This window comes from Coloeus monedula (assembly GCF_965178545.1).
Source record: "Coloeus monedula genome assembly, chromosome: 1".
NCBI classification, from domain to species: Eukaryota; Metazoa; Chordata; class Aves; order Passeriformes; family Corvidae; genus Coloeus; species Coloeus monedula.
In genome coordinates this window covers 143,225,257-143,237,976 of record NC_138781.1, presented here as the reverse complement: position 1 = coordinate 143,237,976, position 12,720 = coordinate 143,225,257, and the positions used below count along the sequence as shown (strand labels likewise).

General features: G+C 34.6%; 1 protein-coding gene across 3 annotated transcripts in view; it reads left to right on the top strand.

The window, feature by feature from the left end:
* CSMD3 (CUB and Sushi multiple domains 3) overlaps positions 1–12,720 on the top strand; it is a gene marked incomplete at both ends in the record, with an annotated part of 604,245 nt that overhangs the window by 481,936 nt on the left and 109,589 nt on the right. For 2 of the 3 annotated variants that reach the window (XM_082293774.1, XM_082293773.1), the window contains 5 exons: positions 4,329–4,442; positions 5,231–5,326; positions 6,197–6,400; positions 9,700–9,824; positions 12,143–12,239. In XM_082293774.1, coding sequence (XP_082149900.1) covers positions 4,329–4,442; positions 5,231–5,326; positions 6,197–6,400; positions 9,700–9,824; positions 12,143–12,239 — 636 coding nt within the window. The remainder of the gene's footprint in view (positions 1–4,328; positions 4,443–5,230; positions 5,327–6,196; positions 6,401–9,699; positions 9,825–12,142; positions 12,240–12,720) is intronic. The other variant, XM_082293775.1, reaches the window with a different exon arrangement.

Sequence of the window (12,720 nt, the reverse complement as noted above, 5' to 3'; positions counted from 1 at the left end):
CAGGGTCAGGTGTTTGAGGAGGAATATTAAAACTTGAAACACACTGAAAAGATGGGGTTAGGAAAGTCAAAACCCATGTAGAATTGAATCTGGGGTGAAGTCTCTGAAGAAAAATGATGCAAAGAAACATGAATTAATAAATTTCTTCTGAACTACAGTCTTTATCAGTAAACCAATCTTGAACAATCTCAGAACGCTGAGACCAGCAGAAAAGTCTAGAGTAAGGATGACTTGGAGGAGGACTACATGAGGGAGAACTTAGACAAACTGGGCCAATGCAAACCCATGGGACATGATGGGTTGCATGGGAGGTCAGTTACCCTTGAAAGGTCATGACAGCTGAGGGAGGTTCCCAAGGTCTGGAAGAAGACAACATTCCTATCCTAAAGAAAACCAAGGAGAAGGATCGAGGGAACTATTAGCCAGTTGGTCTCACCTCTGTACCTGGGAAGGTGGTAGAGAAAATAGTCCTGGTCACCTTCTGCAAATATTGGAGATGATCAAGATGATTAAAAGCAGAGAGTTGGGACTGTTCAGCCAAAGGAAAGAAAGGCAAGGCAAATCAAGGCAAGGGATAAAACCTGTAAGTTAGACAGGATGATGCTGGGTCAGGTTAATCAAAGAAGTTGTGGGATCTCCATCCCCATAGATATTCAAAACCTGATTATACATGGGCCAGAGCAACTGCTCTAAATTGCTATCCTGTCTGCAAAAGGACTGTACTAGATAATTGGTGAAGACTTCCAGTCTCAGTTATTTTCTAATTTTGTGAGAGGAATTATACTGAGAATACTGTTCATAATCTAATACTATTTTAATTATATCAGTACTTTTTTTTTTTTAACAGGTAGGTGTAATCTCTATACATGTATATTTTTTACTTTAAAAATGAAACTAAAATTTCTTTGATGAAATTTTTAACTAGCAAACTATTTTTGGCCAATTCCATCTGTTGTTAGATGCTTTCCAAACTCTTTGAAAGTGTCCAGATATTACAGTGATGAAGGCCATAGAAACATCTAGATATTTAGAGGCATGGAAAGTCCGCTTGTCTAGCTCTTGCCTGTTTAAAAGGGAGCTTGTTTGTGAAGGCATGTTTTGAATTAATGGATTCCCTCACTGTCTTAAATTATTGGCAGTATTAACATTACAGTGTGCCTGGAATTTTGACATTAAAAAAATCACACAAATGGAAATGTATAAAAAACCCTTTAGAAATGTATTTTGTTAATTTTTTGAGGAAATGCATAAGTTAGTTGTAACTATCAAAATTTCAAGAGAAAATCTTTTTTGAATAGCCTTGCATTGTTGATCTTGTAAAATAAAAGACAACTAAATATGTAAGTAAAATGTTAAACCATAAAACACAGGGGAAAATATATTTTATTTTAAATAGTATTGCTACAGAGCATTGAAGGCCAACATGAACATGAATTCAGAAATAATTTGCGGCCCAATTTTAGATGTCAAGTTTGGACAGGTGACTTTCAGTATTTCATGATAGTTGACAGGGGACGGCAAATGATTACGAATGAGTCATTATTTAGGGAGTATTTATCCATCCATCATTAAAGAAAAAAAAAAAAAAAATCACACCCAAATTCTTCAGTTGAAGTGATTTGATCTTTATTCGAACTGCATAGTAGTTTTCAGTTATTTGTTTCCTAAAGGCAAACTATACTGGATACTCACGTTACATTTTATCAACTTTTGTTAATTTAGAAGGTATTTTTGCGTTGGCTTCAAATATGTTTGTTACTATTTAATTTTAAGAAAATTCTTTTTAAACACTAGAAAATAAAAGAATGAACACATGCCAAATGGAGTAGACAACAATGAGCACCAGAAAACACAGGAATAATGAACTGTTCTTTTTCTAATAATCAGAATTTCGTCTCTTGTAACATAATGTCAGCTGGTCAGGTATCAGTCACTATACATTGCAACATTTTGCAGTTTAATTAATAAAAAGAAAGTATCCTGGCACAGATAAAGGAAGCAACAGAATCTAAATTATTTCTTCCCAAGTGGCTGCAGCTGATTCCTGCTTAATTTGAGAAAGCAGCTTGACTCACGTAAATTGATCATAAAGGGCTCAAAACCCCTTACTTGAGCTTTCTGCTCTTCCATATTAACCCCTTTCTGGCAGTAAGTCCTCTGTCACTTCTTTTGATGTCTCAGCCACCTCATCTTAATCTATTTTATCTCAAGTCGATGAAACCTTTTGGTTATGTTCTTGTATTTTTGTCTGTATTTTATTAAGAAATGCACAAATGATAGTGAAAAAAAAACCAGTTATCAAAAATGATATATGGAGCTTTCTCTTTCTAAAGTGGCTGATTTTAAGTCACGTATTAGTTCACTTTCTTCAGTGTTATACTTTTAGACAGAAGGGTTCACAAGACAAAGCTAGAGGCAAAACCAGGACTGAAATACTTAAAAAATGTACAAAAAGACCTTGGAATTTGACTCACTGTATGGTAAAATTTCTGGGTAAATATTTTATAATAACCCACTGCAATACAATATAGCTTAACAATTCCATTTTTACAGTTTTCCCAGGATACAACTCTTGATAACAATTATGTGTGCTTGTTATGGTAGCTGTATCTCTTGCCTGAATTTTGTGTACATAGTTTGAAACATAATTCAAAATGGGAAATAGCAGTGTCTCCCCTGATCTCTTTTTTCCCAGGCAACGAGCACATGGCACAGCAGTGGAAGTCACAAGGAACTTTTCTTGTCTCAATGGCAAAATGAAATTCGCTGAGTATGAAAAAAGATTTGATAAAAGTAAAAATCTGATGGAAACAATTAGCTGGATTAAAAGCTTGTTAGTTGTCTTTAGCAACACCAAAAAGAAAACTTGAATCCAGATGAATATTATTTTGAAAATAAGCAGAACTAATAAAAAATCAATGATGAATTTTGTGGAGATAGAAGAAGAAATTATGGACATAACTCAGCATGTCACTTATAGTTCCTCGTAAAAAATGGACAAGAATCTTTGGAAGTGTCTCAGAAACACTTTTGTTTCAAATTTTTATAAATATAATGTCCAGTCTTTTCCTTCAAAAAAGGAAGGAAATATATTTATAATGTCCAGTCTTTTCCTTCTTCTTAAAAAAGAGGCTTTTAAAAACTGAAACGGGTATATGATAAGATCATGAGTAAGGAACACGGAACTGCCTTTTTAAGAAAAAATCAGTCAAAAAAAAAGTCAACAATTTAAAGACAATGCAGTTTTAATATACTATTTTTAAAGCTTTAAGGGTGTGTAATGAACTGAAAGAACTGGAGGTGAGAGCTTCATCTTCCATAACTAAACCTAGCAAATGAAGATATTGTAGAACTTTGGGAAGACAAATATAACCTAGTAGCAACACACTGAAATATTTATTCCAAAATGTCTAACCTGAATAATGAATAAGAACTGCTTCTTTCTCTTTTAAGGTGTTCCAGTACGTAAAAATACCTGACTGCTTCCATCTTTATACATGTATAGTCCCTAAGTCATTTTCCCATCCACTGCTAGTAGTATTGGATATAAATGTTTTCTAGGTACTAGGGTCAGAAGTAACCCAAAAAATTATTTTTCTTTTCATTGATTACTTGTATTAAATGTGAAAACACCTGTGATTCAAATGGGCTATGCAGACCTTTGAAACTAAGTGCAAAAATAAATCTTCCATTGAGTTGCTCTACTAGAATGACTTTAAAACCAAGAATTTTTGTGATTCAATAGATGTATTCTGAAAAGTGTTGCCTTTAATCAGTTGCTCATTTATTTCACAAACGCAAAGATATATTGAATGTTAATATTCTTTTAAAAAATGAAACATTCCAAGGTGAGTAAAAGTTACAGAGGGTTATCAACAAAATCAATTAATAAAGCACAGTGTATAATAATATGCCTGAAATTATAAAGGAGAAAATTGCACTGAGAATTTAGATGCATGTTGGGTGGGGGAGGGCACAGAATTTGAAAGTATATTCAAGAGCAGAAAAATTGTTTTGTTCCCTAATTACTAGAATCTTTTAATGATTATATGTAAATGTATGGCTTCTGTACCTTCATTGTCTCTTTTAGATGTATTTTCATCCTTTTACTGCTGTAATGGTATAAAAAACAACCTACATTCAGCACCAGGACAGCTGACTTAATTTTTTGAAACCATACATTAATGTATATTTTGTTCTCTCTTCCCCCCCCCCCCCCCCCCCCCCCTTTCCCCCCTTTCCTATTCTGTTCGTTGTGTTTGGCTTTGGTTTTGTTTTTTGTCTTGGCTACTGGTGCCTCTTCCATCTTTTCCTTTCTATTTGGTCAGTTGTTTTTGGCCAGTTTGTGTTTTTCCAGACATCACTCCATGACGTAGTTGAAGTATACGATGGCCCAACTCTACAGTCATCTTTGTTATCCTCTCTCTCAGGATCTCATTCAGGTATCATTTAATAGAACTGTCAGTATATCATTATTTACTTTTCTTATGAACCTAGAAATATAATGTAGTCCAAAAAAAGAGGAAAAAAAGGATTTTCATGTTTGCTTAAATTAATCTCTGGCAAATATATGAAATCCATTTTTTGAACTAAACACTTCAAAATCTTTGCATTGATGAATAAAATGAAGAAATTAAGAAAATTGCTTTTTTTTTTAATGTTTCTCTCTTTTGATATTTATCTATTATTGTGGGTATTAAGGACTTCTTACACTGCCTTTTTGGCTTTAGTGAGTAGTTTGAAATAGCTTGTAGATATTTTAAAGGGAAAGCAAGGTATATTTGTATCAAAGTAAAATTAAGTACATTAGTTGCATGTTGACTCAATTTAAAGAGGTGGGGGGGTTGGAATTTTTGCTGTTTGTTTTTTTTTCAGTTTGGTTTTTGTTTTCTGGGTTTTTTTTTGGGGGTGTGTTTGTTGTGGTGTGGTTTGTTTTTGTTGGGTTTTTTGGTGGTGGTTTGGTTTGGTTTTTTTTCAGGGGTTGGTTGTTTGTTTTTGTTAAAGGAAACAATCAACAAATATTCCTAGGAACTGAGATGAGTTTTAACACCTCTTTTCTAGAATGACATAATAATGTCAACATAAAATACTAAAAGTGCATATATCTTGCAAAGTTTCTTGAAGCCGAACAGGGTTTGCAGAGTATTATTTCTAGCTGCAAAGATGTTGACAGGTATTTTCTTTAGTAAAAAGTGGCTATGATAGCTTTGTATTTTCATTGTTTGAGTAGGTGAATCCCTTCCATTGAGCTCGGGGAACCAGATCACAGTCAGATTTACCTCAGTTGGACCAATAACAGCTAAAGGATTTCATTTTGTTTATCAAGGTGAGACAACCTAGAAAAATGTGTACATTTATTCTGTTCATCATAGTTTATAAGTCACCAGAGAGAAACAGACTGAGAATGAAGAGGAAAGTAATAGCCTTTTAACAAAAGAACAAGTGTCATTATTTCTACATGTTTTGTAAAATGATGAAACTCTTCTTTTATCTATATTTTAAAGTGGAGATCAAATACTTAAGAAGCATAAGAGGGGTTCCAAATTTAAGAAGACAGTTACACAAAGCTGCTGTTTCTGTTTATTATCTGAATGACAAGTGGTAGATCCATCTGGGTGCTCTAACTGATTTATCTCTCAATTTAAATGTGAATATCTGAAAATGTTATTACCTGTGAGTTTAAAAGGATCTTACTGTTACTAAGATATTTTTCTTGATTTACATTATTTGCCTTTTTACGGGTCAAATGCAGAAGTTTTTATATAGCAACACTTGCAGCTGCAATTCGTTCTTTCATTACATATAAATCCTCATCTGACAGTCAGAATACACATTTAGAAATCCACATAAGTAAATGTAAACATCTGACACAAAATGTTATTTTGAAACCCTGTATTAGTTGAGTATCTCATGGAAGTATTTCTTGTAAGTGTCATTTAGAAAGGTTTTCGTGTGGATTTCATGCATTTCTTCCAATCTTGGCAAGTATATCAGTGCTATGCTCTCCTAAACAGTAACTCAAACATCAGAAGTGACCAATCTCTATTGTGAAAGTTTATTTGGGGATTATGGAAATGTTCTTAACTGGGAAATAGCTGAAAGTTTCTTCCAGACATCTTAAATATTTGTGGTTCAATATCTGTATTCCCTCACCAAATCTAAAATTAAGAATCCACAATTGTTTGTATGTTCACAGCTGTTCCAAGAACAAGTGCAACACAGTGTAGCTCTGTGCCTGAACCAAGATTTGGAAAAAGGATTGGAAATGAATTTGCAGTTGGTTCACTGGTTCTTTTTGAGTGCAATCCAGGCTATATCCTCCATGGGTCAACAGCAATTAGATGTGATACAGTACCAAATGCATTGGCACAATGGAATGATTCACTCCCTACATGTGTTGGTGAGTTCCTAAGGCTTTTTAATAGAAATAATTACTGCTTAAAGTGTAGACCATTGTCTAGTTGAATGTATTTATTCTTTGTCATTGGTATAGTACTTTTTTCTTGCTTACTTTAATTTACTGTCACTTTTAGTCAGGGTTAAGTTTTACTCTTCTTTCTATTCTAACCTTTCTATTCCATTTCTATTCTAACCTTGCTGTGACATTTTGCAAGTTTCATGAACATGCTCTGCTGCCATAAATTATGTGATAGCTACTCTTATATTAACATCACTGGGAATTCCTGGCTGTCCCCCCTTAACGATGAATCAGAAATATTAGTTTGTGCCCTTACTTCTTGCAAGACTAAGATGGTCTTACATTGCAGATCTCTAACAAGACATTGCATGCTATTAGGAAGAATATTACTATATTAAAGACTTAGAAATAGTTACATTAATATTTCGTTACTTGCCAGGAAAAGGGCAGTAACTTTTCATATCAGAAAATATACTTTGTCTGGTCAGTCATACAAGATTAAATTCTCACAATTAAATTCTTAAATTAATGTGCATCCGTTGGCATTTACAAACTGACTTGCATCAACTGGAAATCTAGTAATTGTGATGAAATTCCTCACTTTACTTTTCCTGATAGGGTAAAATGCATTATGATAATGAATTCAACAGAGTACATGAAAAGAGGTTTAGATGAGTAGATGAAAAAACAATGAACATATTTTCATTAGGTTGATTTGTCACCTGCCATGCTAACCAGCTGATGGTGCAAGGGAGAGTCTGACTGGTTTTTCAATTAAATTAAAAGATTATCTCCAAAATACCAAAATCCTGATAGAGCTCAAGGCTAAGTATCAATGGGGTAATATTGATAAAGTACAATTAACAAAGTTTTAAACAAATAATGTTGATTTAGACTGTTTCAGGCATAGCAATAGAACCACAATTTCTATATCAGTAAGAAGGTGAAGTGTACAGTATATAGTATCTAATTTAGTCTCATAGATTACAGTTAATCAGTAGAATTGTACTACTTTTCCCCTTGAAATATATTCCCTTTGTTTTTTTCAGATATAACACCTTGGCAAAGTGTTGAAGTCATTCTTTTGGACATTAATCACAATATATTATTGATAGTTTAATACATGATTTAGTCTATGGAAGAGAAACTTATCTGTCTCTAGACAAGCTGAACTGAGGAAGGGTTACAGGCCACCTTCTGTGTGAAAATCCCTGTGTCAATAAAGGTGATAAAATACATAGGAGGTGAAAATTGCATTAAACTAAATCAGTGTAATAATTGAAGTGGTAGACATGAACATGTTAAATTGCCTTCATTCTAGTGAATGTTTAAATATTACATATTCAGAAAATAGGCATAGAATCATTGAATCATAGAATCATTAAGGTCAGAAAAGACATCCAAGATCATTGAGTTCAACCTTTGACCAAACACACCATGTCAACTACAACACAGTACTAAGTGCCACGTCCAGTCTTTTCTTGGACACTTACAGGGATGGTGACTCCACCACTTCCCTGGACACCCCATTTGAATGCTTAACCACGCCTTCAGTGAAAAACTTCAACTGATGTCTAGTATGATCCTCCCCTGGCACAGCCTGAGGCAATGTCCTCTTGTCTTATTGCTTGTTGCGTGGGAGAAAAGGCCAACCCCCACGTGGCTACAAACTCCTTTCAGCTTGTAGAGTGAAAAGTCTCCCCAAGCCTTCTCTTCTCCAGGCTGAACAGCCCCAGCTTCCTCAGCCACTCCTCACATGATGTACTCTCTAGAGCTTTCACCAGCTTTGTTGCCCCTCTCTGCCCTTGTTCCAGCACCTCAATGTCTTTCTTGTAGTTAGGGGCCCAAAAATTAACACAACACTCAAGGTGCAGCCTGGAATCAACCATTCTGTCTGTTCATCCTTTTATGAGTAATCGTTTAAACACTTTAAGTGACACCAGCTTTTAATTTATCCATGTAGTTCCAAACAGATTCTATCAATTATATGCCATGCAATACGTAGCTACAATATTTATTATTAAGATAAGTTGCATTCTATCTATTTTCTAAATCCTCATATTTGCAGCTCCTGAAATCCCTTCAGAATTTAGCAATGTTGCATAAAAGTGATACATTAGCTTCTAATGGACTTGATAAACCATCTCATCAATCTTTTCCTTCAACTTCTAAAATACCAACAGAATATCTTTATGCAGATTAAGCTGTAATATTCTTTGTGTCTGTTAGAGCCTCTAATGATATAGACAAGATGCATTCAAGTTGAACATTCAAAAGAGAAACTTGATGGTTCTTAATGTATCTGTCCTGTTTCATGCATAACACTTTTATTAATCTGTAAACACAGATGTGATGAATGTAGTCTTACAAGGATCTTGAAAATTCTTCACTGATGCAATAGATCCACAGACTGTGATGGAATAACTCACACGAGCAGAGAACAGTCAAGGAGTTAAGACTGGTGTTATTAATTATTTAGAGGAGCAATATGAAGAAAGAATGTTGCCTTTTTTTTTTGGGCACTTTTTATCTTTTATACTAATACAATACATAACTTTTCAAACTTTAGTCTAAGCCTTTAAAAATGCTTTATTTTTGTAAGACTACTAGGAGACAATGAAATGGATTTAACTTTGTAAAGGTCAAAAACATAAGGGGAATAACAGCATGATTATGTCAGGTAGGAAACCGACATACTTCTAATTTTCTTCTATTCCTTTTTGGTCAGTTAAAAGAAGAGTTTTGGGATACAAAATTTTATTTTCCTGAGGTGTCAGTGATTGAGGCACGGACCCAGATCAGCAGGGAATCTGAATTGTTTATTCAAAGAAATGAGCTGGTTTTATACACTTTTCCAAGGCACAGTATTTCCTTACATGGCAATTCTCACTACGTAACCTATCCCATGTCACCACATCAGCAACACCCTTTCTAAATGTCCTCCTATGGGATGATCACTCTCTGTTCACCCATCCATCAGCTCCCAGCAGGCTCCTCTCTGTAGGGGTTTGCATGTGACACCTCCTCCCCCCAGGGTCCAGTGGAGACAAGCTTCTCTCTGTGCTGCCATGTGCTCCTTTGTGCTGCCATGTGCCTCTGCAGGCACGTCCCACAGCTTGCAACACAATTCTATCCCATCTCTTCCCACACTGAGGCATATATATATTTTTTAATGTAGCATCTATTCAGAAAGTTTTCAGCCATAGTATAAGCTTTTATAATAAGTCTTCTCACTTCTGAAGTTTCATTCTTCTTTTCTTGCCTTATGCATTTCCTTTCAGTGCCCTGTGGTGGTTTTTCAACAAAGCGCAAAGGGACCATTTTATCTCCTGGTTATCCTGAGCCTTATGACAACAATCTGAATTGTGTGTGGAAGATCACAGTACCAGAGGGAGCTGGGATTCAGGTAAGTGCACTTGCTATTTGCTTGCTATCACCATTTAGAACTGTTTTTCCTGATGCAAAAGCTGAAAAGATCATTTGTCTGTACAGTTTTTCTCTCTCATTAATGATTCTGAAAGTGGACTTTATTGCACGTCTTTTTATTTATGCAATGATTAAAAGTTATAAGATTTTAAAAAATCTTAAAAAATGCACTTTTAGCCTTTTACTTAGAAGAAAATCGCTGTAACTTCCAAACATATTTTGATAGATTAGTGACTCCTTATAAGCCAAGGGAAATAGAGAACCTTCCTAGGAATTCTTTTTTGCTTTCCCCAAATTTATATACTTCCTTTTACAGAACAAAATTAAGTGAGTTGCTTTCAAGGACAAGTTATATATGTTTTCATAGAAACTCTGCTATTTACTCTATATTTATGGAAGTTCACTGTGATGTAAAGATGCTTCAGTATGTTTCAACATTTATTCTTTAAAATAGTTTGAGAATTCTCGTTTACTTTCGTAAATTAAGAATTTCATAGAACACACAGTGGGAAAGTATCCATTAAGCTTAGTCATGTATATCTCTAGAGTTCACTAAAGAAACAGACAGAAATCTTTTTTTTGGAAAGGCAGTTGAGTTTAATAAATTAGGAGTTCTAAGCATCATCTGAACAGATTCCTAGCAAAACGCACGTCAAGAAATTATGATAACAAGTTTCCTATGTCTATCCTAGTTCAAAATGTAACTGCTGTAGAAAATGAATAAATAAAGAGCTCAGTTTATGCAGGTAAAGACTTAATAATGAAAATCGGAAAAAATGTAGACAGTTTATTAAAGCTTTTTAAGAAATTTCATCACAGAGATTTCAGTAATATTTAATAGTCTAAATCAGTTTTGAGATTGGTTTTGAGGAACACTACTTGATTTAAACAGTTGACTAGGACAGCTGAGAGGATACTTTGTTCTGTGCATTTCTTATGCTAGGAAGATCGTTCAGAGGATTTAAATAAGGCATTAACTGTCATCCATCCTGACTTAGGCCGTCACTGTTGCTTTTTGGAAGTGCTTATCTCTTATCACAGGCTGCATTTTTCAGAATCATTAATAAAGTGATTAAATTACTAACTTTGATTTCAATTTAGGTGTTTAATCTTCATTATATTCTTTCGCTCCAGAGTTGTAATAAGAAAAAATATATTTACTGTCTCCAAGTATCTGAAGCTTGCTAATAGTCAGGGCCTCTTCACTGCTTCACTTAAGAAAAAGAAATCCTTTGACTATAGTATCTGACCAATTCCCACAGAAATAGGTATGGTATTTAAGGCCCCCATCCAAGAAATAGGTAGCCAACAGCCCATGACAACTGAACATTCATTTTATGTAGAACAAGGTCCAGGTAATATATTTCACATAGAAAATGACTGCATTACTTGGTTTTATGGGAACTGGTGTTTATTGCTTCTGTTGAAATGATTCCATTAAAAAAAAAAAAAAAAAAAAGAATAATTGAGGCAAAAGAAGCATAATTCTCTAACTTAATGACTAAGGCACCCCTTTCTGAGTGTGGTTGGGGTTTCATCATGTCTCCATCACTCTTTTAAAGCTTTTCAATAAACAGTTAAACAAAAAGCTAGCACCAGAAACTGTTCCCTACAAAACCATAAGAAGAATCTGGTATTTCTCTACTTTGTAAGGTGTGATTTGTGATTTCACTATATGAGAACAGATATATCCTCCCTCTTGCAGTTTATCTCCTTACCACTTTGCATCTCCTTATTGAGTGGAAGAATGTTGTCACCTCTGGAAGAAATGGAGTGACTATTCTGCTATTTGTTTATAGCATGCTAGTGACAGCTCCTTCTGAGGAGATGAGTTGGTGATGAAGGTAGCCAAAACCAGCAGTTTTCTCTTACCTGGAGGCAGAATTTAAAATGGCAAAATAGATGAATCATCATGCATCTCTGTGGGACTAGTTTAGTGCTGGTGAAACTAGAGAGAAAAAAACTGCCGTAATTGAAAATACCGTGTGTCATCTTCTCCTCGATGTCTTCCAAACAAGAGAATCATATTCTATACCCATCTGATTTTCATGGTTGTGTGACTCTTGACAGAGGTAATATGTGGTTGTCACTTTGGGTTACAGGATTTATAGTTTGAATTAGCAATCACATAAAAAACAGTTGCCATTTTATTCACTTCATGATGATTTTCCATTCTCTTTGACGAGAGCAAGGTAACTTTTCATGACTGAAGGCAACAGAGGCTACAATTTAGAGTCATCTTTGAGCTTGAATACAGAGGAGAAGTTTATGTTCTTTACCTCACATTTTTCTTTATAGGTGCAAGTGGTGAGTTTTGCCACAGAACACAACTGGGATTCCTTAGATTTTTATGATGGTGCTGACAACAATGCTCCAAGACTTGGAAGTTATTCAGGTGACTGAGAAGATTTTACAATAAATGGTTCACAGATTCAACTCTTTACCGTAAAGATAGGTCTCTTTCTATGTGTGTAAGCATGCTTGAGCATGGTATGTGTGTTTGTTTCTCCATAATTAGCAACAGGTAATATTATTTCTGTTTTAATCAGTCATCACTTAGGAGACTTTCATAAACCTGTATATTTTAAAATGTTAGACATGAAATAACTCTCAGAGGATTCCAAACTAGATCTCTCGTAATCCAATCTTTTTCTCGCACTTGTAGCAGGGTCCAGAAATACAGACCTCAAAAATAGGTATCTCCTAATATTGTACTTGACAAAAGGATGCATTCTCTATCCTTATTTTAGAAAAAGAAGACAGCCCTGGTTTTTTTGCCTTACTTTTTCTTGTGGTTTTTTGGTTTTTTTCATTGTACGAAAACCATGTGTATGTTAAGAGATCAGAGGCAATCATATTGTCTTGTGCTGAGACAC